This window comes from Pristiophorus japonicus, chromosome 17, assembly GCF_044704955.1.
Source record: "Pristiophorus japonicus isolate sPriJap1 chromosome 17, sPriJap1.hap1, whole genome shotgun sequence".
NCBI classification, from domain to species: Eukaryota; Metazoa; Chordata; class Chondrichthyes; family Pristiophoridae; genus Pristiophorus; species Pristiophorus japonicus.
The window spans coordinates 15,937,047-15,964,659 of record NC_091993.1 but is presented as its reverse complement, the minus strand read 5'-3'; the positions used below and the strand labels follow the sequence as shown (position 1 = coordinate 15,964,659).

At 44.1% G+C, this 27,613-nt stretch overlaps 1 protein-coding gene across 1 annotated transcript in view; it reads right to left on the bottom strand.

Annotated features, from left to right (window-relative positions):
* Positions 1–4,343: 4,343 nt before the first annotated feature.
* lysmd2 (LysM, putative peptidoglycan-binding, domain containing 2) overlaps positions 4,344–27,613 on the bottom strand; it is a 66,455-nt gene continuing 43,185 nt past the window's right edge. Inside the window, exon 3 of the mRNA XM_070858422.1 lies at positions 4,344–8,878. Within this exon, the coding sequence (XP_070714523.1) occupies positions 8,815–8,878 (64 nt within the window). The 3' untranslated portion in view covers positions 4,344–8,814. The remainder of the gene's footprint in view (positions 8,879–27,613) is intronic.

The window sequence follows — 27,613 nt, the reverse complement described above, 5'->3', positions numbered from 1 at the left end:
GGGGCGAGGCCATGGAGAGATTTGAAAACAAGGATGAAAATTTTAAAATCGAGGCATTGCTTCACCAGGAGCCAATGTAGGTCAGCGAGCACAGGGGCGAAGGGTGAACGGGACTTGGTGCCAGTTACTAGGGTGTGCCTCATACAGTGGATGCTCAAAATGAAAAGTGTTCCATTCCCTATCATTATCATCTCTCAGAGCACAACCTTCATTAAAAACACTCAAGATGTGAGATTTTAAATAGAACCTGAGAGTATGCTGAAAGTACTCCCAACTGCACTCAAATCGCGTTTATTTGTTATTAAAGAAAAATGACAAAAATTGAATTCACATAATCAAGACATTTTTTAAGCATTGTTATCTTAAAAAAAATGACAAGCTGGTAATTTAAAAAATCTATCATGTCCTTCAGATACGAGTTTGCAGGGAGCAGTAGTTGAGATACTGAAGTTAAAAGAAGAAACCATCAGTTTTATTACAAAAGCTGTAGTATTTAAAGTTGCAAAAGTTACTTTTAATTTTAAAAAACTTGTGTTTGTTTCATACCAGAACCTGGAGCATTATTTCAATAAAATCAACTGCTTATGATGGAGTGAACAAAGCTTTGTTGGAAAAATATTGAGAAATGATCGTATTTTGATTAGAAGGAAAGCCACAAAATTAAGCAGCTTTTTTTTTTTTACAACTGAGGCAAGCAAAATATATCCTGCAGAGACGGAACTTTGCTGAGAAATATTTCAGTGTCCCAAGAAGGAATTGCCGTTGAGTCTATATTTAAATCAGGAACATTAGAAGGAAGAAACAACTTACATTTAAATAGCATCTTTAATGTAGTAAAACATCTCAAGGCGCTTCACAGGAGCATTATCAAACAACATTTGATACCAAGCCACATAAGATAGGACAGGTGATCAAAAGCTTGGTCAAAAAGGTAGGTTTTAAGGAGCGTCTTAAAGGAGGAAACAGAGGTTGAAAGGCGGAGAGGTTTAAGGAGGGAATTCCAGAGCTGAAGGCACGGCCACCAATGGTGGAGCGATTAAAATCGGTGATGCGCAAGTGACCAGAATTGTAGGGCGTAGAGATCTCCTTGGAGGTTTGTAGGGCTGGAGAAGCATACAGATATAGGGGAGGGCCAAGGTCTTGGAGGGAATTGAAAACATGAATGAGAATTTTTAAAAAAGGAGATGTTGCCGGACCAGGAACCAATATAGGTCAGCAAGCACAGTGGTGATGGGTGAACAGGACTTGGTGCACGTTAGGATATGAACAGCCGAGTTTAAGATGAGCTCAATTTATGTAGGGTGGAAGATGGGAGGCCAGCCAGGAGAGCATTGGTATAGTCTAGTCTCGAGGTAACAAAGGCATGGATGAAAGTTTCAGCAGCAGATGAGCTGAGGTATGGGCAATTCGGCGATGTCAGAGGTGGAAGTAGGCGATCTTGGTGATGGAGCCAATATGTGGTTGGAAGCTCTTGGGATCAAATATGAAGCTCATTTCAGGGTCAAATACGACACCAAGGTTGCGAACGTTGTGGTTCAGCCATAGATAGTTGCCAGGGAGAGGGACGGAGTCAGTGGCTAGTAAAATGAGTTTGTGGCAGGTACTGAAGACAATGGTTTCTGTCTTCCCAATATTTAGTTGGAGGAAATTTCTGCTCATCCAGTTCTGGATGTCAGACAAGGGGTCGAGAGAAGTGGTAATGAGGTAGAGCTGGGTATTATCAGCATACATAATATCTCTCGTGTTTTTGGGCAGCATGTAGATGAGAAATAGGGAATAGAGGTTAGATCCTTGGGAGGCTCCAGAGGCAACAGTGCATAAGTGGGAAGAGAAGCCATTGCAGGTGATTCTCAGGCTATGATTGGATAGATAAGAATGGAACCAGGTGAAGGCAGTCCACCCAGCTGGGCAATGGAGAGGCATTGGAGCAGGATGGAGTGGTCAACCGTGTCAAAGACTGCAGACAGGATGAAAAGGACGAGGAGGGATAGTTTACCATGGTTAAAGTTACATAGGATGTCATTCGTGACTTGGATAAAGGCCGTTTCAGTACAGTGACGTAAACCTGATTGGAGAGATTCAAACATGGACTTGCGGGAAAGATGGACAAGGATTTAGGAAGCGAAACAGTGTTGGACATTACCTTTTAGTTCTCGAATGGTCTGCAGCGTTTAACACCACCATCCTCAGATGCCTCTCCTCTGTCGTCCAGATGGGTAGGACTGCTCTCGTCCAGTTCCATTCTTAACTATTGAGTCGTAGCCAGAGAATCGCCTGCAATGGCTTCCTGCTTCCACATTACCACCTCCGGAGTCATCCAAAGCACCACAAATGCCACCATCAATACTCCTTTTATTTTATTTTAAAAAAGATTATCCTTACCCTTGGAAAGCCTTGTGTTTACTTTTTTTTTTTCAAAGCACAAATGCTAATGACATTGGCAGAGCTGTTTGAAGGTGGTGGTGGTGGGGTTTCTTACTGATCCCAACATTATATGTGGAATGAGCACGGTGAAAGTTAGAACAGAGCTCGGGTTCATAATCATCGCACACAGCTGAAACACGTCATCACGTTGCTCGTTTCATTTTCCAAAATCAGATCCTCAAGTGAAAACAACACAGTTCCCCGCACCCAACCGAAATAAAGTTTGATTTTTGAAAGCGGTATTGAATGGGACACCTCAGCTAAATACAAAGATGGTAAGATCACCTTCAGACAGCGATTCTGTGACCCTTATCCAAGTGGTTTATCTTATAAACAATTACTTCTAATCCAGAATTATCATGCTAGTTGAATTGTATTTTCAAAAAAGGGAGTTTAGAATTCAGCTCCAGCCATTTAATATTCGAACAAATTAATTTTTTAATATGCATTCATATTTCTTTCACATCAAGGGGCACACAGAATTATTCACATGTGATTTTAGTGTAATTTCCTCAAAAGATAACAAAAGTTCAACACTTTGTTTCACCAATGGATAGTGGGCTGGGTATTTTTATTTTTGCAGATGAACAGCACTTCCTGCACCACTTGTATATAATGTACATTGCTCCAACAACCCTCTTCTCAATCTTCCTCGCTGCCATGCTCCGTCGCACAGTCAACAAGCTCCCCGCTGAAGTGGAACTAAACTATAGAACCAGTGGGAAGCTGTTCAACCTTCGTCGTCTCCAGGCCAGGTCCAAGACCACCCCCAACCTCTGAGCTACAGTACGCGGATGACGCCTGCGTCAGCGCACATTCTGAGGCTGAACTCTAAGATATAGTCGACGTATTTACTGAGGCATACAAAAGTATGGGCCTTACGCTAAACATCCGTAAAACAAAGGTCTTCCACCGGCCTGTCCTCACCGCACAGCACGGTCCCCCCCGCCAGTCATCAAGATCCACGGCGCGGCCCTCGACAACGTGGACCATTTCTCATACCTCGGGAGCCTATCAACAAAAGTAGACATTGATGCGGAGATTCAACACCGCCTCTAGTGCACCAGTGCAGCCTTCGGCCGCCTGAGGAAAAAAAAGTGTTCGAAGACTAGGCCCTCAAATCTACCACCAAGCTCATGGTCTACAGGGCTGTAGTAATACCCGGCCTCCTGTATGGCTCAGAGGCATGGACAATGTACTGAAGGCACCTCAAGTCGCTGGAGATATTATCACCAACAATGTCTCCGCAAGATCCTACAAATCCCCTGGGAGGACAAGCGCATCAACATCAGTGTCCTCGTCCAGGCTAACATCCCCAGCATTGAAGCACTGACCACACTCGATCAGCTTTGCTGGGCAGGCCACATAGTTCGCATGCCAGACACGAGACTCCCAAAGCAAGTGCTCTATGCGGATCTCCTTCACGGCAAACGAGCCAAAGATGGGCAGCAGAAACGTTACAAGGACACCCTCCAAGCCTCCCTGAAAAAGTGCAACATTACCACTGACACCTGGGAGTCTCTGGCCGAAGACCGCCCCAAGTGGAGAAAGTGCATCCGGGAGGGTGTTGAGCACTTCCAAGTCTCAACGCCGAGAGCATGCAGAACTCAAGCGTGGGCAGCGGAAAGAGCGTGCGGCAAACCAATCCCACCCACCCCTTCCCTCAACGACTATCTGTCCCACCTGTGACAGTCTGTGGCTCTCGTATTGGATTGTTCAGCCACCAAAGAACTCACTTCAGGAGTGGAAGCAAGTCTTCCTCGATTCCAAGGGACTGCCTATGATGATGATGACCTTTCCCTAACTCTCAAAAATTGTTGTATGTATGAAGATGGGCAAAATGGGATGTGTTACAAAAGGCAAAATTACAATAAATGGTAAATTCTTCACACTGTAAAATATAAGCAGTACTTCAGATAGAAGTTGTAACAAAATCCATTTATTGCAGATTGTCAAATGAAATATTAACCAGAGAACAAGTCCTCTTTGCCAGTACATCTTTAAAAAAATCTAAGGCCACAACATAGCAACGCAAACAGTTCATGCATTAAAAGTTCACTGCATTAGTTATTCCACTCGACTCTTGAGAAGTCACAGATTTCCACATGTTCAGAATCATCACCTGTAACTGTATCCTTCCGAATCACATTTGCCCAATATAGTTCCTGGAGCAAAACAATCTTCACACAATTTATGAATAGTAAGAGAAGACAAAAAAAATAAACACTAATAAATCTAATTTTAAAAGCACAACATTTTCACACAAGTCAAAAGGCATAAATGGATTCTCTCTCATCCATTCTCCCCCCAAAAAACAGAGCATAAACAAACGTGATAACTATTACAGTGCTTAACCCCGTTTTGCAACAGTGTCAGATTTTCAATGTTCAAACATATTTTTAACAATTCACTCGGCCTACATTCAGTCCCCTCTTGTGAGATTTTCATGAAAGTCAAAAACAAAACGAAATAAGCGGAGGTCTACAGTTAAACATGTGCATATACCTGTGTCTACTATCAGAGGTGATCTAACCCATGACATCCGTTAAATTCATGCCCCATATAGAGACATTTGGGGTAGATTTACAACTTGCTGCCTGGGCGTTAACACAGGAGTTGCAGATCGATTGCAATGAACGGGAATGAGAATCAAGCAATTTCAATGACAGATTGTAAATTTGCAATGTCAATTCCTACCTGGGCAGTAAGCTGAAGAAGATCTAAACAGGTTTTTTTTTTTTTGGGGGGGGGGGGGGGGAGGGGTAGGAGAAAGGGGAGGGGAAGAGAAGGAGGAGGAGGAGGAGAATTGAGGAAAGTAAAATTTAAGAATCCATGCCAACTCAGTTGAGCTATGTTTTTCATCTGTACGAGAAATTTCTCATTAATAAGCTTAAGAAACCTTATGTCAGATATTGTTTTCAAAACTAGCTTGCATTCTTTAATTTAATGAAATCCGCTTTGTATTACATTAATGATGAGTTCTCGCCTGAGTTTAAAATAGCCATCAGTAATTTTACAGTATTGTGGCATTATACCGTTAAAAATCACGGAAAGGCAAGAGCTGTGACCATAAATTATTCTTGGATAAAATTATTGATTAAAATGTGACATTTTTAATGCGGAGTTGAAAAATTCTTTAACAGCAAGACTGATATTGCCCAGCGGTTGGGGAACTATAATAATTTCAAGTACAGCCCCTTAATCATCCTCCTGAAATATATATATTGTTTTATGAACAGCATCTTTAAAAAAGATTTTATTTGCAAAAGGAAAATCGGATTCATACCAATTTTGCACCAAATAACTTTGAAAGCACCTGGCAGAAAAAAAAAGCAATACGCCAATGTTTAAGTATCTGAAAACCAAGGAAACATACTTATGGCCAATAATAGAATTGTTGTGCGATGCAATACCACATAATAACTCAATTCAAAATCTTATCAATAAAATGTTTTTGTATTCAATAGGTCGCAACATACTTTCTACTGCTGCTGCTAAATGGCCCCCACCTGGAACATTAACCTCGCTCCCTAATGATCAATCCACTTGTGCATTTCCAATATGCTCTGTTTAGATTTTGGATTTCCAGCATTTGTGGGTTCCCTTCTTATTACTATGTTTTGTTGATAGCTGGCATTTGACACAATCCCCGTATCTAGAATATATACTTAAAATTGCCTGAAAAAGTAAATTGCCTCCCTTTTGTAGAAGACAGAAATGAGATAGATATGGTTCAGCGAAGTGTTTGATAGATGAAAAGGCAAAATAAATTGAGCTAATATGTATACCCCTTGTACAATTCATGCAATCTCTCCATTTTAACGTCTGAGCAGTCATCAAAACGTTGTTATATTTATGCATGAAGTTATACAAAACAAATATTCAGAACTGAAATTACCATGGCAAGGCTCAGCTGACTGAATGCGTTCAAAGACAGATCCTGAGTAATGTCTCCCCAATCTGCACTCATTCAGTAGTAACTAAAAATCTCCTGCAGAGAGGAACACAGCAAACAGCTCCACCACTCAGAGACCAATCAATCAGTCTGAGCAAACAAACTGGGTGTGAAGGTACCTTAGCGAATCGAGGTAATTGCTCACAGTTTGACGACAGCTCCCTGCAGATTGGCCAGTCTCAAACGATTTCCCATCATGGCTCCTATGTGCAGCTAGTGCCAAGTTTGAAATATGCCATGGCCTTTACTCTTCCCGATTTTCTTGGCACACGTCGACTTGATGGTCATGTGCAGATTACACTGGACCAAGGCCGAGCTCTGTCAAGCCCGTGTGGTGGCTGGTGTGCAACGGCCACCACGCGTTAAAAAAATCCACGCACAGGCATCTTCCACCCTTGAGGATGTAGTTCGGGTTTTTCATTCGAAACACCTGTGAACTCATCCTTTTTTTTTGGCGTGGAAGCAAGTCATCCTCGTTTCGAGGGACTGCCCGTGATGATGATAACCTCGTACACCAAGCACTAACCAGTTGCACGTAGGAGGTAAATAAGGCAACTGGAAATGGGATCAATCATAAAACAAGGTGGTCATAAAAGCTTATGTGGATGAGCTCTTAAAAGGGTCATTCTGGTCTCAAAACCACTTGTAAGGTGCAACTAGATACATTATGCAATCATATCGCCGAGTAATCCATCACAATTATCCGGCTAATTTTCATTAAAAAACTTAGAATGTTCAGCGTATTGTCACGACCTCCTCAACCTGTTTGGTACAATCCGATTCTGAACAGATGTTATGGGGTCTGCATGGCCTTGCACTATTCAGTCAGAATGTATAAAACTAGCCAGCCTCATCAGTCCCAGTTTAGTGGCTGCACAGTCCTATCGGCTTTTTAAAAAAAAAGTAAATGTAACTACACTCGGATTTAGTGCTCAGGTGTTTGATGGAACTTTTTAGCCAATGCCCCATACAATATTCTTCTGCAGTGACAAACTACATTCCCCTAGTGCCAAGCTCTGGCAACAGTTTTGGTGATTTAGACATGGAGCTAAGCCACTAATGCAGGAAGGAAAAGAAAGTGCCCTCTCCTCTCCCTTCCCCCAGTTCAATAATCAGATCAGCAAAGCAATTAACAGCAAAAAAATAAATGCACGAGTGTGGAGACCAAAGGAAGCCTCAGACATAGCACGCTGTGCTCATGTATGGAGCCTCATCTTCTGGGGGGACACCGAGTAGAAGTCAGTCCACACTCAGACTTAATGGAGTGACTGAAAATGGCAACCGCTGTGCAGAATTGCAGCTGAGTTACACACCAAAATACTGAAATGGTGGCACAAACCAATGTGAAAACATATCACTCTGGGACTTGCAGTGTTCAGACTATCTATCTGCTACTAGAAGCTCAACAATCTAGGTTTAGCTCAAACTGCATTTATTCCACCATCCAACTCCACATTCAAGATGGCCCCCTTTAACTGAAGGCCATTTGGTTCCATGGTTGTATGTTTTTACCCGAGCAGAGTAATAAGCTGGCTGCGTTGCTGAAACAGTATTTGCCATGTTTAGACACTTTGCAACTGATCACCCGGAAAGCAAATGCTTAAATTTGGCTTAGTGTGGCTTCCATACCTGCACATTGGGTTCTGCTTCATGCAAGTCATTCCACTTCTGAAAGGAATAAACTCCTGCGATCATCCCACTATCTTCATCCTAAATTAACACTGTAGAACTGAAGGTACTCTATTACCTTTGGTTTTAACAAAAGGTCTCTTCGACCCAGTCATTGTGTGTAAAACTACCCAGTCTCATCAGTATGCAATAGGACTTCCAGGCAATTAGCTAAAGGTGAGACCTCTCCCCATTCAGTCTCATTTTGCACAAAATCATAAGCGAAGGTCATATTTAGTTAGAATTTAATTAATTCCAACGGAGCTCAGTTTCTGCAATTACACTCCTCTGCCCCAGACCCACTCGTGTGCCAAACAGTAGGAACATGCAAGATGCAGTAAGAGTTTGAAATCAGGTGGTTTTACATTGTTTCACACCCAACTTCAATCCAGCATCAGGAGTATTTCGTGTGGACTAGGACTGCAGCAAATAAGCACACACTGCAAACCAAGAGTACCTTTGCTGTTGTAATATAAAACAGGGGGGTGGGTAGAGAAAGCACAAGGAAACACAAAAGTAACAGCAGCTCACTCTTCACACCGAAGATGTTTAAGGTAAAATGCTGCTTTTTCCTTTTATCGTACTCCAGCGTCCTGGCACGCCGGAGTATACAATGCATTCGCATAGATTTAAGCAAGACAAAACTCAGACCCCTACAAATGTCACACAGTCTGTGCCTCAGAATCCATATTCTCCACCTCCTATAACTTATTTGGATAAACACGGTTATCTTAAGCCGTCCTGTAGGTCTGGATTCCTTTCAGTATTTAATGGAGACTCTGGTAGGAGGATGCTGCATCGGGATTGTCTTTGCGGCTTGCATCACCAGCTCTGTGGAAAGTAAAGAACTTGATTGTTAATCTGCAGAGATTTGCAAATTGATTTTTATTTTTTTTTATATAAAAGTCTTTTAACTTTTATATTTCTATTTAAACATCCGATTATATCATAACATTTAGAAGCAAAGCTCTAAAAACAGAGCAAAGCAAGAACTTGCATATAAAGGGGTGGAAATTCAGTTGCGCCATTGCTGTGGCGTTTATTGCTCTGCCCGGGTTAATTTTGCGCCGGAAATGGTTTGCGTCTCCAGCCACAAAATTCACCAGCTGGAGCGTGGAGCGGAGCGCTAAGGGAGGCGTTCCATACCTTTTTTTAAGGCGCTAGGCCGGCTGAGCAAATGAAAATCCCGAGCTAAACAGCCGGCCTCAGAGCGCCCTAAAGGAGTGAAAAAAAATCTGAATAAACCCCAACAAAAACATTCCTCATACTTTACGGACGCCACAGCCACATGAATTGCAACATTTTTTTTTAAATAATCACACTTGCCCACTAGGGTGCGCTGAGAGGCGCTACGGATTGGGCGAGATTCAAATTTCGAGCCGATGTTGTAATCAGGGGTATTTCACACCGGCGCACCGCTCCCGGACGGTACTGCTCCGTGCCTCCCGCAAACTCTGCACCGAATGTCCCGCCTGGGCACTGAAGGCTGGCCGCCCGCCCGGAAATACTCCGGGGCAAAAACAGAGGCAGTAAGCAGACCAAAAATCCAGCTCAATAGTACCTGATTACGCCCCCAGGACATCACATTGCTAACCAATGGATTAATTTTCAAATAGTCACGGCAATGCAGCAGCCCTTTGGTACACACCTCGAACAGATCAGTTGTTCTTGGTTGAGGAATGGGAGAACTCCCTGCTCTTCGAATACTGACATGTAATCTTTATCATCACCTGTGCCAGACACTCCCTCTGACAATGCAGCACTCCCTCAGCTGAGCTTATGCGCTTAAGTCTCCCATATGACCTTGGAGCTACAAACTTCTGACTCAAAGGCGAGAGCGCTTCCAACTGAGCTAGTCTGAAACTTGAGCCAAGGCGACACTTGGTAGAAACTCTTTGGAAGCTTCAAAATTAAAACGTCATACGAGATGACAAATAGCTGCAGATCAGGGATTTATATTATGCTGGTTTCTATGTTTAGGGTAGCATAGTGAGTAGAATATGCAGAGAAAAACTGGTTACCTCTGCCCAGTCCCTTGAATTCCCAATCGCAGTTGAGTCACGAGAGGCACTGAGCAGAGGTTGGGGAAAGGGGTATGAAATTTCCACAGGCAATGCTTTTACTGATAAATTGACACGAGTACAGAATGTAAAATCCTACAGTTTGTAATGCCTTGAAAATACTACAGTAATCATGAACTATTCAAAACTGAAAAGGCACTACTCTTTAGAATTTTAATCTGTTGCAGATTTGCATACTGTAAATGATGTACAGTTATCTAATGGTTTTAACACTGCAGAGAGAATGAACACAGCGTGGGAAGGAGGAGTGATTTAAACTGATTTAAGCAGCAGAGAGAAAATTGCAGTTGAAAGGAAATGTTTTTAGCAGACTTCCGAAGGTAGCGAGGCTGAGAGGAATAGGAATTTTGCGAGGGATTCGCAGAGGGGAGGGACAAGATGGGTGGAAGAGTAGTGACCAATGCTCCCGCTAAGGTGCTCACGCAGTCGCGCAGTAATCTGAAAGGTTCCGGAGCTGGCCGCTCACAAGCTTTTACACTGTAAAGACTGCGCATGCGCAGAGATTTAAAGAAGCGGCACATTAAAGAAACAGGCCACACAGAACAACGCACAGCTAATCACTAATGACAGAGCGAAGAGAATGAGGAATGAGTAACCACCAAACTACAAACCACTTACAATCAGATCAAATTTAGTAAACCTCACTGAAGTGAGAGTTTCTGCATCACTTCACTATAAAGTCTGTCGGAACTCACCAGTCATGGTATTTAAACACCTTAGGCTGGAAATAGTTCATGTCGATCAACCAACACAACTTATCTTTGGTGAAGTGTTAGTCCATCACAAACATTTGTAAGTGAATTTCAGGCTCCTTGTACATTATTACACTGAATTTAATACTCGTTGATTCCCTATAGATAAATTTTAATTTGCATGGACTATGTATGTGAAAAATTCACTTACATTATAACATGTTACAACACGGTCATACAGACATTGTTGTTGCTGCTGCTTCTTGACCTTGTGAACAAATGACCAATTTTTCATCTACAAAAGGTTCCATTGACACACACATTGACAACGTGAATCAGTGATCTCTGATCCCCAAACCCCTCCCATCCAGTGACCCTCATCCCCCCCCCCCTCGCACCCACCCGCATACGCCCCCTCCAACCCACCCCCCTCCAACAACCATCGACCCCCATTCCTCTCACACCCCACTCCCATCCCTCCCCCATATCTCCATCGCCCAGCTTTAAGTTCTTTAAAAGAGTTTACTGCACTGTTTTTTTTTTGGAAATTCGTAGCCAATCGTTCCAATTCTTTGTCAAATCACAAACGCCAGAGGTCACCTTGCACACGCCAAGGATCACTCTGCGCCAATGCTCTTAGCCAAAAGGCCTAGAGCCACTGCACCGTTCCTGGAAGTACTGCAATACCAGGTTCGTGCCATGGAGGTGGATGGGTCAGGTCCCCCACACACCTCCGTGGAGGTGGATGGGTCAAGCCACCCCACCCACCTCTGCACTGTTACAGAGACAGAGGCACTCTAATGGCAGCCATGTTGTCTCGCTGCTCCAGCTGTTGTGTAGCTCCACTGTAACATAAACAGAATGGTTTTAACAGCAGCACGGCTAGGGATCGGTGTAGAAAAAAATATGAGGCAATAGCTCTCTACAATAAGTGAGCAATTTAGAAGCAATTTCTTCCTTCACAGACAACTTGATGATCATTAGATGGAGTTAAACCACCGTTATGCAAACGTCAAATAAAATGCAAATATTCAGGACTGAGTGGATTGTAATGAGGAAATTGGATCAATGCAATCAAACTGCCTTAGTGAAAGCCAGTAAGACACAATATGACGAACAGCTCCATTAGCTCTGGCTTGAGGTAATATTTTACTCGGATTTCCCCTCACATTCACGTCACACCATCTCGGCAAACAGAAATCTTCAGCAATTGATGCATTTGTACTGTAATGTAAGCTGCTTTACAGATCTCGGGAGAGGGGATTTAAGCACTCGGTTACAGAGTTTTTGATATTGTTTCTAAAAATAATGTAAGAAGGGCTTCTGCCTTAGATTAAAAAAAAAAGAAAAAACCGCAAATGTTGGAAATCACAACAGAAAAAGCATGGAATACAGAGCAGGTCAGTCAGCCACTGAAAGGGAAGAGAAGGTTAACAGGCCAAATGGGATCTTTCATCAGATCTCCAGGGGCACAGATTAAAGGGAGGCTTCATTTCACATGCTGCTACCCGTCAGCCTGGTGCCACCTGGCATTGGTTACTCAGATGTGTGAGCCTCAGCACTTTGACAACAAACATACCAAGTCTTCCTGTAGCTGCTTTCAATCCTTCGGGTGAGGTGCATTCAGCTGCACAGGGAACGGATAACACCCTGCTTCGAGTCCATGGGTTCTCCTAATGAATTCCAAGAGTCAGCCTGAAATATTTATTTTCAGGCAGATAATTAGAACAAATTGAGGGAAGCAAATTGAAGACTCAAGGCTGGGGATACATGAAAAGCAACAGAAGTGGTGCATTAACACAGATGGTGGGACAATGGGTCGAGACGGAGAGCACAGTTAACTGTGGACATGGAGAAAACATTCAGGGAAAGAACAGAAAAAGTAGGGGCAAGGAAATAGGTCAAGAATAAAAATAGAGATCAGCCATGATCGAACTGAATGGCGCAACAGGCTCGAGAGGCTGAACGGCCGACTCTTGTTCCTATGTAAAGGATTGAAGAGCGGAGGATGGCAAGTGCGGGTGGGGAATGCAAAGCAACAAATACAACTTTTATTTACACGGCGTCTTTAACTGAGCGGCCCCCGGCCTGCGAGCACCATCGGAGCAGGCCGGGGAGCGGAAGGAGCAGCGTGGCGGTGTACCACTCCAGGGAGCAGCACGTGCTGGAGCAGGAGAGCGAGAGCAGCAGCAGTGAAGAGCGACGTCATCAAGGTCCAGGTCGGTGATTGGAGCGTGGGCAGGTACAGCAGGAGCGGCGAGAGATTGCAGAGGGATGTGACCGGGGCCCAGGAGAGCCGAGAGTTCAGGGCCCAGAAGAGGCGAGGGCCCAGGGGCAGCACGGACCAGCCCACACTGCGATATGTGTGCGCGCACTAGGTCCGTGCAGCAGAGCTGGTCTCCAGTCGTCTTGGTTAATCCTTGCCACTGGACCAAGACCGAGCTCGGTCAAGCCCGTGTGGTGGCTGGTGTGCAACGTTAAAAAAATCCACGCACAGGCATCTTCCACCCTTCAAGATTTAGTTCGGATCTGGAATTTTAGGTCCATCATTGAAACACCTGTGAACTTTTTGACGTGGGAGCAAGGCGTCCTCGATTCGAGGGACTGTCTATGATGAAGAACGGAGTAAAACGTTCCAAGGCGCTTCACAGGAGTGTCATAAGACCAAAAAATTAAATTCGACACCGAGCCACAGAAGAAATTACAGCAGATGACCAAAAGCTTGGTCAAAGGAGGTAGGTTTTAAGTAGCATCTTAAAGGAGGAAAGAGAGGTAGAGAGATGTTTAGGGAGGGAGTTCCAGTGTTTGGGGCAGTGTTAGGCAGCTGAAGGCACGGCTACCGATGGTTGAGCAATTACAATCAGGGATGCTCAAGAAGGCAGATTTTGAGGAGCGCAGACATCTCGGGATGGGAGGGGGGTGGGGGGGGGCAGGTTGTGAGGCTGAACTAAATTACACAGATGGGGAGGGGTGAAGCCAAGGAGGGATTTGTAAACAAGGATGAGAATTTTGAAATCGAGGCATTGTTTAACCGGGAGCCAATGTAGGTCAGCGAGCACCGGGGTGATGGGTGAACGGGACTTGGTGCGAGTTAGGACACAGGCAGCAGAGTTTTGGACCATCTTTAGTTTACGTAGGGTAGAATGTGGGAGGCCAGACAGGAGTGCGTTGGAGTAGTCAAATCTAGAGGTAACAAAGGCATGGTTTCAGCAACAGATAAGTTGAGGCGGGGATGGAGATGGGCAATGTTACGGAGGTAAAAATAGGCGGTTTTAGTTATGCCGCTGATGTAGCCGGATGTTCATTTCAGGGTCAAATATGACACTTAAGTTGCGCACAGTCTGGTTCAGCCTCAGACAGATGCTATGGAGTAGGATGGAGTCAGTGGCTGGCTAGGGAATGCAGTTTGTGGCGGGGACCAAAGGCTTCCCAATATTTATTTGGAGAAAATTTTTGCTCATCCAGCACTGGATGTCAGACAAGTAGTCTGACAATTTAGAGACCGTCGAGGGGTCGAGAGAAGTGGTAGTGGGGTAAAGCTGGGTGTCATCAGCATACATGTGGAAACTGACGCTGTGTTTTTGGATAATGTCGCCAAGAGGCAGCATGTAGATGAGAAATAGGAGGGAGCCAAGGATAGATCCTTGGGGGACACCAGAGGCAACAATGCGGGGGTGGGAAGAGAAGCCATTGCAGGTTATTTTGTGGCTACAATTAGATAGATAAGAATGGAACCAGGCGAAAGCAGTCCCGCCCAGCTGGACGACGGTGGAGAGGCGTTGGAGAAGAATGGAGTGGTCAGCTGTGTCAAAGGCTGCAGGCAGGTCGAGAAGGACGAGGAGAAATAGTTTACCTTTGTCACAGTCACAAAGGATGTCATTTTTTTTAATGACTTTGATGAGAGCCGTTTTGGTACTGTGGCAGGGGTGGAAACCGGATTGAAGGGATTCAAATATGGAGTTCCGGGAAAGATGGGCACGGATTTGGGAGGTGACAACATGTTCAAGCAATACTAAAGGCAGCACAGGAAGCAGGACAATGGCCAAACAACTGAACAATGGCAATGCAAAAGGAAAGAACAGACAATATAAGAAAGAGCTGACTCAAAAGAAATGTCATGTCTTCTCAAGGAGCCAAATCAGCAACATGGAGGTCACTGGAGTCAAAAGTAGGATACGTGGTAGAACAAAGCCAAGGGGGCAAACTGGTCACTTACACGGACTAATCAGGAGTAAAACGAAATATTTTACAGATTAATAGAAAATAACTAAAGGCAACAAAGCTGCTATCAGAGCAACAAAAGGTCAATAGAAAAAGGCTATGGATCATTGCGTTATAAATAGTAAAATCTTTTTCAGTTGGAGGGCAATAAAGGAGCCATTGAAGATCATCAGAGCGGGTTCAGGCGGGCTCCCAGGGCAGGACATGAGGTTTTAAATGTCTATTTCCATACACCAGCCAAAATTATCCATAAATCACACCTCAGCTAAATCTGCTCTCCGCATTGGACCCTAACGTGTCTCGTCAGTCTTCCATTAACCAGCAGAATCTCTTCTCAGTGAAGCAAGCATCACCTAATCCCACCAAACGCCTTTTCACATTCCTGACAAGACCACTATATGAAAGACTTCTGGACTGGCTCTGCTCATTTGATCCAGATCATTGCTTCCGTCCTCACTCTCCGATGATGAATGGGAGTGTAATGAACACAAAAAAAAAAAGCATAAGAACTCCTTTTAAACAAAACAAATTGTCACATACCCAAACAGAAAACAATGCAATCACTGTGTGTGGAGAAATGAGGAATTCGTGTTTCTGACAAGGGCCCTACATCTGAAAGGCTAACTGGTTTGTTCTATCCACAGATGCTGGCTGACCTGATGAGCGTTTTCAGCATTTTCTGCCTTAGTCTCAGATTTCCAACATCTGCAGATTTTGGGATTGGTTTTCACATATTGCATCAGTGGAATGCTAAGTGCTTTCACCCTTGGCATTCTAATCATGAAGCTGCCCTGCATGATCCCATTAGAATACTGCTACAACAACACAAAAGCAAAATACTGCAGAAGCTGGGAATCTGAAATAACAACAAAAAGTGCTGAAAAGGCTCAGCGGGTCAGGCAGCGTCTGTGGAGAGAGAAACAGAGTTAACGTTACAGGTCGATGACCCTGCGTCAGAATGCTGCGCCTATTTCACACTGATGCCGTGACAACAGTTACCATGGAAAGTTTCTCAATTAAACAATGCAGGAGATATCCTTGTCAAAATAGCAAAGTTTCAAATTCCCAATGACGTCACTCAACTTACTTAGCTGATTACCACCAATATACCAGGAAACTTGAGTGAATACACTTTAATGCTGTGCGATCAGTTGACCCTGTACACAGGAATATAGGAACAATAGCAGCCGTTCCCCAATGGAGCTTGCTTTGCCGTGACAGCTCCATTTCTTTACTGTTGTTTCCCACATTAAACAGTGACTACACTCTAAAAGTACTTCACTGGCTGTCCGGTGGTCGTGAAAGGCGCTATATAAATGCAAGTCTTTCTGTTTTTCTTTACTCCCAATTTTCTGCCCTGCTATATCCTTATTTTGCAAGTAAATATCTATCTCCCTTTTAAGCACTTCAGTTGATCTGTATCTATCGCCCTCTCGGACAAAGCAATCCACATCCTTACAATTCATCCTGTGAAGAAATCTTTCCTGGAGTCTAATTTTAAGATTACATCCTCTTGTTCTGGATTCTCCTACCTTGCAAATTGCGCTCATTACTTTAAACGCTTCAGTGAGATCATCCCTTAAGCCTGCTCATCTCTGGGGTATACAATCCAAGTTTACCTAGTCTTTCATCATAGCCAATTTCCTCTGCTCATCAACCTGATATAATATTTGCTAGAATCTCCTCAAGGCCAGTACGTCCTTCCTATGGTGCAATACCCAAAACGGCATACAATACTCCAAATGAGAGGTCAGCATCCCTCTCTAACTGTAGTAGTACTTCTTTGCATTTATATTCAGTCTCATGCGAAGCCCAGCATCCAATTAGATTTTTTGATTGCTTTTTACACCTGCGAGGTAGCTTTTAATGACTTACTTAATGATTTATGGATTCCTAAATCAGTCCGTTCATCTACACTCCCAAGTGCTTCCCCATTTATATTGAAATCTCTTGTCAATCTTCCATCCAAAGTACACCAGCTCACACTTCTATGCTAAATAATACCTGCCATTGTTCCACCCAACAATGGCCTGAAGTGACAAACTGAACAACCCTCCCTACTCCCACCTTATGTAACAGCAGGTCCATTTGACCAACCCACAAACAAGGAATTGGTGTGTACCAATTGTTCACAGAATCAGTTTTGTGCCTCCACATTGGGTCTCCTTTCAAACAACATAAGAACATAAGAAATAAGAGGAATTGGCCATTTGGCCCCTCAAGCCTGCTCCGCTATTCAATGAGATCATGGCTGATCTTCTACCTCAACTCCACTTTCCTGCACTATCCCCATATCCCTTGATTCTGTTAATATCCAAAAATTCTTGAATACATTATACTCAACGACTAAGCATCCTCTGGGGTAGAGAATTCCAAAGATTCCCCACCCTTTGAGAGAAGAAATTTCTCCTCATCACAGTCTTAAAAGGCTGACCCTTTATTCTGAGACTGTGACCCCCGGTTCTAGACTCCCTGGCCAGGGGAAAGATCCTCCTTGCATCTACCCTGTCAAGCTCTGTAAGAATTTTGTTTGTTTCAATGAGATCATCTCTCACTCTTCTAAACTCTAGAGAATATAGGCCTAATCTACTCATAGGACAAAATTCCCCCCTCCCCTCCCCAGTCCCAGGAATCAGTCTGGTGAACTTTTGTTGCATTCCCTCTATGGCAAGTATATCCTTCCTTAGGCAAGGAGACCAAAACTGTACACAATACTCCAAGTGTGGTCTCACCAGGCCTCTATATAATTTCAGTAAAACATCTTTACTCTTATACTCAAATCCTCTTATAATAAAGGCCAACATACCAACAACAGCTTGCATTTATATAGCGCATGTAGCAAAATGTCCCAAGATGCTTCACAGGAGTGTTAGCGAAATAAAATGTGACACTGAGCCACATAAGGAGATATTAGTGATTTGTTTATTTAGTTCATTAATGCCCAGCACTTCTCCCCTAATACTGCCTTGACTTGTGATATATTTCCATCCATTTTAGTAAGGCCGTCAGACAGACTGTAATATTTCAACCATTTCACCTTATGGTTGCAATAAAGGAAAAGGAGTGATTTGGAACCTGGTTGTCATGGCTACATAAAGTAGGGAAAATGGGGAAAAATAAATTATTAGAAAAGAAAAAATACAAATGCTGAAATGAAAATAAAAACAGACGGCTCTGGTAAACAGCAGATCAATTGGCATCTGAAAATTGGAAAGTTACGTTAACATTTTGGGTCCAAGTCATTCTTCACCTTGTGGATGCAACATGTACATCCAGATATGATCAAATACCAACCGATCCTATACAGAGATAGGACTCCAGCACAATATCGGTGACTGGATCCTACAGTTTTGTCGCTCTTCTTTGTGAAGACAGCATCTATTTTGTGATTAAAAACAGAAAATGCTGGAAATCTCAGGTCAAGCAGTATCTGTGGAGAGAAACAGAGTTAACGGTTCAGGGTCACAGACCAGCCACGTTAACCCAGTCTCTCTCCACAGATGCTGCCTGACCTGCTGAGATTTCCAGCATGTTCTGTTTTTATTTCAGATTCCAGCATCCGCAGTATTTTGCTTTTGTGATCAAATTTGTGATATCCACATCACCAGATTTTGAGAGAGGCAAGGCTGGAGTAATAGTGAGCTGGCCCCAGTTAACCAGCAATGGTTCTGTAAATAAAATAAACTTTTATAGCCATCTGTAAAATTCACTCAGAGAGTTGTTAACCTGTGGAATTCCCTACCGCAGAGAGCTGTTGAGGCCAGTTCGTTGGATATATTCAAGAGGGAGTTAGATGTGGCCCTTACGGCTAAAGGGATCAAGGGGTATGGAGAGAAAGCAGGAAAGGGGCACTGAGGGAATGATCAGCCAAGATCTTATGGTGCAGGCTCGAAGGGCCTACTCCTGCACCTATTTTCTATGTTTCCATGTGCTCGACTGTACACAGGGAACTCCAACATCAATTTGGGTTTGATCCGCAGAAGTCAGCATCATCACTAGAACTAGGATTCAGCCAAAGTGTGTATTAAGTAAAAGAAAAAGTAATGGTAATGCAATGTACAAACTTCCACCTTAACATGCATCAACACATATTCTTCTTCTTAGGTGGTCCCTCGTATCGAGGATGACTTGCTTCCACACCAAAAAGGGATGAGTTCACAGGTGTTTCAATGAAGGACCCGAACTACATGTTGAAGGGTGGAAGATGCCTATGCGTGGATTTTTTTAACGTGTGGTGGCCGTTGCACAACAGCCACTACACTGACTTGACCGAGCTCGGTCTTGGTCCAGTGGCAAGGATTAACCAGGACGACTGGAGACCTGCTCTGCTGCACGGACCTAGTGCGCGCACATATCGCAGTGTGGGCTGGGCCCGTGCTGCTCCTGGGCCCCGATCATATATTACTACTCTATCAGTAGTAGAGGCCAGATTAGGATAAGAGGCGAAAGCCACAGGTCGGACATATCATTCTTCATCTTATCTTGAAATACCTCAGAAATACCGTCCTGTGATGAAGTTGGGCTAATGTGTGTCTTTAAAAGGACACTGCTTTCACCTCAGGCTGAGATCAGTGCAGTCCAAGCACTGCCAACGTTATCAGCATCTCCTTAATGGACTTTGAAAGAATGGTGAAGAGCCAATAGGATACAATCTTGATACCATCAAACTCAATTTAAAAGGAAGCAAAAAGAAAAAGCCCTGCGGCTTTTCAGGTTTGAAAATTGAGCAACAAAAAGTACCTCTTGTTGCACAAAACCAGAACGTGTGCAAGACTGCCAGAGAAATGGGAAGATGAAAACCAGTTAAAGAAAACAGACAGCAAATAGCTGGGCTAGTATTAAAAAACACCAGCATTTAGAGAAGCACATGATCTAGGCGAAGACTCCAGTGCAGTACTGAAGAAGCGCTGCACCGTTGGAGGTACCATCTTTCAGATGAGATGCTGAACTGAGGCCCAGTCTGTCCTCTGTACAAGGCGCCCTTAACGTGATGAAACGTTCTAAGACGCTTCACAGGAGCGTAATCAGACCAAAAAATTATACCAAGCCAAAAGAGGAGACATTAGGACGGGTCAAAGAGATAGGTTTCAGGAAGTGTCAAAGCAGGAAGGAGGGATGGGCAAGAGAAGGAATTCCAGAGCTTCGGGCCCAGACGGCTGAAGGCACTGCACCAATGGTGGGGTGAAAGAGAGTGCGGAATGCACAAGAGGCCAGAGCTGGAGGAACACAAAGCTCGTGCAGGGTTGCGAGGCGGGAGGACGTTACACGGAAAGGGAAAAGCGAAAAGATGGAAGGATTTGAGCACAAATAAGCTGAATAAACTCAAGAACAAACTTTAAGCCATCAATCGCGGAGATTCATTAAGTTTATCAATCACATTAATGATGAAAAGTAGTTTCCACAAAGAGTAGGAGTAAATGGGTACTTTTCAGAATGGCAGGCAGTGACTAGTGGGGTACCGCAAGGTTCTGTGCTGAGGCCCCAGCTGTTTACATTGTACATTAATGATTTAGACGAAGGGATTACATGTAGTATCTCCAAATTTGCAAATGACACTAAGTTGGGTGACAGTGTGAGCTGCGAGGAGGATGCTATGAGGCTGCAAAGTGACTTGGATAGGTTAGGTGAGTGGGCAAATGCATGGTAGATGAAGTATAATGTGGATAAATGTGAGGTTATCCACTTTGGTGGTAAAAACAGAGAGACAGATTATTATCTGAATGGTGACAGGTTAGGAAAAGGGGAGGTGCACCGAGACCTGGGTGTCATGGTACATCAGTCATTGAAGGATGGCATGCGGGTACAGCAGGCGGTTAAGAAAGCAAATGGCATGTTGGCCTTCATAGCGAGGGGATTTGAGTACAGGTGCAGGGAGGTGTTACTACAGTTGTACAGGGCCTTGGTGAGGCCACACCTGGAGTATTGTGTACAGTTTTGGTCTCCTAACTTGAGGAAGGACATTCTTGCTGTTGAGGGAGTGCAGCGAAGATTCACCAGACTGATTCCCGGGATGGCGGGACTGACATATCAAGAAAGATTGGATCAACTGGGCTTGTATTCACTGGAGTTCAGAAGAGTGAGAGGGGATCTCATAGAAACGTTTAAAATTCTGACGGGTTTAGACAGGTTAGATGCAGGAAGAATGTTCCCAATGTTGGGGAAGTCCAGAACCAGGGGTCACAGCCTAAGGATAAGGGGTAAGTCATTTAGGACCGAGATGAGGAGAAACTTCTTCACCCAGAGAGTGGTGAGCCTGTGGAATTCTCTACCACAGAAAGTTGTTGAGGCCAATTCACTAAATATATTCAAAAAGGAGTTCGATGAAGTCCTTACTACTAGGGGGATCAAGGGGTATGGTGAGAAAGCAGGAATGGGGTACTGAAGTTGCATGTTCAGCCATGAACTCATTGAATGGCGGTGCAGGCTCGAAGGGCCGAATAGTCTACTCCTGCACCTAGTTTCTGTGGCCCCAAGTTTCCACACGCGGCGAAAAAGGTGCACCTCAGAGCTGGGCGCCTGTTTATCGTGCTGAAAACGGCGCCAGAAAAAAAGTGTGGTATTCTCGAGCTCCTTGGAGCTCGATGTCTGCTTGGCGCGGCGCACCGCGGGCGGAGCCTACCACTCGCGCCGATTTTGTAAGTAGGAGGGGGCGGGTACAATTGAAATGAGGCTTCTTGGTGCCGGCAACCCTGCGCGTGCGCGTTGGAGCATTCGCGCAGTCTGAAGTAAACATTGGCACTCGGCCATTTTTAAAAGTACTGCAGAAAAAGTCAAGATTTGTTTCTTGGACTCCTGCAAAGGCTTGTATTTTAATTTTCTTGATATTTCTGTGTGTGAGGGAGTGCTTTTAGCAGCACTGCTGAATAAATCACCTGCTGAAATCAGTGAGTTCAGCATTTCACTGCTAAACTTGCAGAACCGGTGCCTGCAAATTAAGGACTGTGTGTTTGGAGAAATAAAAGTGCCAATTCAACTTTGCAATGGATCAACTTCCACCAAGAACAAAGAATTTCTTGCATGAGGAAGCAAACCATTGCATAATATGTGGTGCACCCATTCTGCAAATTTAAATATAAAGATGTCGATGTGGCTGCCTCTCTCTGTCCAAATGGCCTCAGTCAGTCCCCCTCACAGCTCGAAGGCTGCTGCTGTTCTTTCTTCGGCTCCCGGCCAGCCAGTGACGCCGCTGCAATCCCATGGCCGAATGGCCTCAAGTCCGTCCGGGTGCTGCATCTTCGCGGGGAATGAAGGCCTGCCTCAAGCACCGCAGCTCAGCTCGAAGGCTGCTTGCTGCCTGCCCCTGCCGTCGACACACTGACGCCACACCGCTGCCTGAAAGGCCTGCCTGAAGCACTTTCACACAGGTAGGAACATCTTTTCTTTGCTTATAAATTTTTATTCAGGTTGGATTTATTTGTATAATATTTGTATAAGTATAACTAAGGATTGATTGTAGAATTTAATGATTTCCCTTCCCCCTCCCCCCCCCACCTCATTCCCGACGCCTAATTTGTAACCTGCGCCTGATTTTTTAAAGTGTAGACAAGGTTTTTTCAAGCGTACAAAAATCTTCACTTGCTCCATTCTAAGTTAGTTTGGAGCACGTTTTCACTGTGGAAACTTTCAAATCAGGCGTCAGTGGCCGGACACGCCCCCTTTTGAAAAAAAAATTCTGTTCAAAAGTGAAACTGTTCTAACTGACTAGAACTGCAGAAAACTAAATGTGGAGATTTCTAAGATACTCCGTTCTCCACCAGTTGCTCCTAAAAATCAGGAGCAAATCATGTGGAAACTTGGGGCCTGTGTGTCTATGTTTCCCATAAAGAAGTGTCACTTTGGAAACAGCGATAAGTCGCTGTCTCCCTTGAGCGTTTCAATTTCCGGGAAAAAATAATTGAAGTCACAGGAGATAACATGCAATTCTTTTATGGAGCTTTAATAACTAGTTTAGTTTCCAAGCCTTTCATATCCACAGCTCTGCTTTAATTTGACAGCATGTTCATTCTTTGCCAGGAATGAAGAACACAGGAGAAACTGAAAACTGTTCTGACAAAGAGTCCAATATTTTCTCTTTTCAGATGCTAATGAGCCGACTGTGTAATCCAGGCATTTAGGGATTTAATTTCTGTTATTCACAAAGCCTACATTGAAATTAATTTTTGATTCAGTTTTTCCATTCATCAAATTGGCTAGTGGGAGGCCATTTCACTTATGGCTCCATACACACATCATTAATTACTGAGGGACAACATGGACCAGACCCATAGAAACCTATAGGAGAGCAGCAAAGCCTATATTTGAGATGATTTATGTCAAGTTAGCTCACTAGATATATCTTAAAATCAATTGAGTTATGAAACACTGCAACAAGTGGGATAAACAGTGACTCGCATCCCATGCTCTTTGATACACGAGTTTATACTACACATTAGGTAAGTGAATTAAAAACAAATTGCATATAAATATTAATTGTAAATGATGTTGATGCTTATAGTTCCACACTGCCATCTTGGGGAAGTTCGAAAAATAATGTTGTAATAAAGTATGAAACGAGAAAAGGTCACTCAGTTCATCAAGCTCTTTTCCACATCAATATATTCAACCTCTTGAATCAAATATAAAATCACCAAGTGGAATTTCTCCCCAGTTCCCAAATTTACTGAAATTCTGGCCATGGAACCCATATTATTGAATCCTGACCAATTCCATTTTAGTAGCTAACTCATCCACAGCTCCAACAGCAAAACACCTGCTTCTGTGAAGAATGTCAACCCTTGCAAAAAATGATGCTATATAGGCTGCAAATATGTTTTTTGCCTGTGTTTTAAAGAAAGACAGACTTGGATTTATATAGCGCCTTTCACGACCATCGGACGTCTCAAAGCGCTTTACAGCCAATGAAGTATTTTTGAAGTGTAGTCACTGTTGTAATGTAGGAAACGTGGCAGCCAATTTGCACACAAGCAAGCTCCCACAAGCAGCAATGTGATAATGATCAGATAATCTGTTTTTTGTTATTGTTGATTGAGAGATAAATATTGGCCAGGACACCGGGGATAACTCCCCTGCTTTTCTTCAAAATAGTGCCATGGGATCTTTTAAGTCCGCTTGAGAGAGCAGACAGGGCCTCGGTTTTAACGTCTCATCCAAAAGACCAAGGAGGAGACAGCTAACTTGGTTGATGTAGGGAGCCACAGGATGTTGCAGAGACAAGCTGTGACACTATTCACATTCCTACCAGCACTGTTGCTGATCAGCTATGCATACTTGAGGTAATTAAATCTCAAGGCCTGGATAAGATGCATCCGAAATTGTAAAAACTCTGGCACAAATCTTCCGGAAATCACCGAATACTGGGCACTGGAGAAAGGCAGACATTTCTCCTCTTATTTAAAAAAAAAGGGAGCATGAGCGACCCAGGAAACTACAGATCAGAGACCGTTCATCGTGGGTAAAGTTATTAAAAACAAAATCATGGAGCATCTGAACAGAAATAAAATTGTAAAGGATAACTAATCTGGGTTCTCGAAGGGGGAATCTCGCCAATTTATTTTACTGGTTTTCTTTTGAGGGTGTGACAAAGGAGCTTATAGAATAATAGAAATTTACAGCGGCGGAGGCCGCCATTTCGGCCCATCGTGTCCGTGCCGGACGACAAAGAGCCGCACGGTCCTCAGTCAGCAGCCCTGAAGGTTACATATAAACTTATGAACAATGAACAATGGCAGAAAGATAGGACAGCACCCAGCCCAAGCAGTCCATGCAACTACCTGGGTGATCGAAGGTGAACTAGATGGACCGAGATCTTTTTTTGTCAAGTAATTCTCATGTTCCAGAGACCGCAAAGTAAATTTTGACAGACTCTCCTCCCAGTAGAGGGTCTCACTCAAAGCGAACAGATCAGATAATCAGCTTGCCAGATTTGAGAGACTCCCAACTGGCCCATTATTAAATTAATTAGGTTTACTGACCTCCGTGAGAACAGTGCCATGTAAAATTTACCTTTGTGTGCTTACAAAAGCAAATATCCACAATCTCTGTAGCCATTAAACGACATTGAACTGATTTGATTAAAGTCCAAATGAAGTCTTTGTATTTGGAGAACGGGCACGTTTCTGAAAACAAATTTCTTCCATGTTTCGGGCATTTAAAAAAAAATTCAATGTGACCAAAAATGGAGAAAACTAATCTAAACAAGTGTCCAGTACGGTTTCAGTTGGCTGGCTGACTGATGAGTGCAGCGGGAAGAACTCAAACCATCTGTCTGGTTTGTCAGAAGAAAATCGGTTCGGTAATTTATTTTTAAAAAACTGAAACCCTTAGACAAAACCAAACATTTCAGAGTCCAATACCCGTTTAAAAGAAAACCAAAAATGTCCTTTTTTACTGTAATCACACAATTCAGATTTTTTTTTTTTTAAAACATGTCACTGACCAGACCACATTAGGAATGTAAAGGAATGGAGAAGGCCACTGCTATCCATCTGGCCAGAGCTTGAAAATACTCCCATCTTTTCTGCATCTTCATGTTCGAATCCCTCCAATCAGCTTTCCCCCCCGGCTCAGCAACCAAAATTACAAATGACGTACTTGGTGACTGTGGCCATGATCTCCTCAATCTCTCGACAGCCTTTGACACCAATGACCAAAAGAATCTTCTCCGGTTGGCTAGCAGAGCGAGACTGCCCTCACACTTGCCGACCCGACTGTAGCCAGACTTTTCCAGCAATGGCTTCTCTTCCCACTTGTTCCTCTCAAGGAGTTTCTCAAGGACCTAAAGTTGTCTCCTACCGATCCCCATCCCAGCAAAGTGCTGACCCGAGGTAGCATCGCCTGTAGGCATGGGGTCAGCTTCTACGTGTACGCGGACGCTACCCAGCTCGACTTCTCTACCAGCTCCCTCAAATCTTCCACTGCCTCTGTATTCATTGAAGAACAAAAGGAGGCCGTTCGGCCCATCCTGTCAGCGCCGACTCTTTGAAAGAGCGATCCATTTCGTCCCACTCCCCTGCTCTTTACCCATGGGCCTGTAATTGCCTGATATCCGGTCATGGGTGAGCCACAGTTTCTTCCAGTTAAACAACGGGAAGGCCAAAACAATCGGGTTCAGCTTTCCCCCACCCAAAATACACTGTACCCTTGCTATAGATTCCATATCCCTCCCTGGTCACTGTCACAGTTCGGAACAAACTCTTCCAAACCCCTAGATGACCCCAGGCAGAGCCTCTGATCCCATATCCTTTCCATCCATAGACCACCTGCTTCAACCTCCCGCCTCCGACACTACCTCACCCCATTCGCTGCTGAAACCCTCATCCATGCCAGTCATTTCCAGACTGGACGATTCCAATGCTCTACTGGCTGGCCTCCATCTGCAAACTTCACCTCTTCACCAGTATCCCATCCCAGGTCTCCCACCCACTTTGGTTCACCCTGTTCTCACTGACCGACATTGACTCTTGGTCTACCAACACATCAAATTAAAAATTCTCATTCTTGTGCTTAGAACCCCTTCACGGCCTCACACCTGCATAGCTCGAATCTCCTCCAGCCCTATCCCACGCCTAAAAAAAAATGATCTGCTCCAGTGATTCCGGCCTTTGGTGCGTCACCCTCTCCCTTCGCCCTGAAACTGGCAGCCATGCCATCAGTCATCTAAACTCCATCCCCTGGAATTCCCTCCACAAACCACTCCACCGGCCTTCCTCATTTAAGACCCTCCTTAAAACCCACCTCTTTAGTCACCCCTCCAAATATTTCCTTCTTTGGGTTGGCATCCTTTTTCTTGATTAAGCCTCAAGTGCTTTTGGATGTTATTCTACACTAAAGGCGCTATATAAATTGCAAGTCGTTTTTAAACAAAAAAAAAGGTATTGCAACTATTGGGAACACCCAATCCACTGGAGTCAAGCATCAATAAGTTTTTCTTTGTAAAGTCTGATTGGTTTGTGCCATTTGTACTCCACTGGGAGGCAGAGAACTGAGTGTTGCAATGACTAACGCCGCTGTACCATCCAACACTGCATTTATATTGCTGAAGGAAGCAATTCTGGAATGTCTGATTCAGCTCACAGTGCTGTAGAAAGTGGAGACTTGGTATTACCATGGGAGTGCCATTTACAGCGAAGTGGTAAAGTAAATGAGAGTATATAGCTCATCAAAAGGCCAATGCTGGCACTACAACCCTCATTAATAATGTTTCTGCTCCCTTTCCTTGCAACAGAACTGCAGCAAGTGATGGAGCAACAGGATATTTAATGCTTTGGCCTAGAAAACGTGCAGAGTCCCATTAGCAAACCGGACCCTAAACTGGGTATCGACCCCTGAGGCTGCGCGGGTGAGGACAGCGACAGCTTCAGGGGACTTGTACCGGGGCAGCTAGCCACACACGGGGCATAAGATAAAGGGTAGGTGTGGTGCTTTTTACAAAAAAAAATGCCTACGATTTTGCCGTGCGCCCCATTGGTGTTTTGAACGCGGGATCCGTGGCGCGATCAGTCAGCCCGGCACTTTGTTTGCGTGCCGGGCTGTTGGCACGGCACCCCGGCTCCCCAGTGGTCCAGGCAGGACCC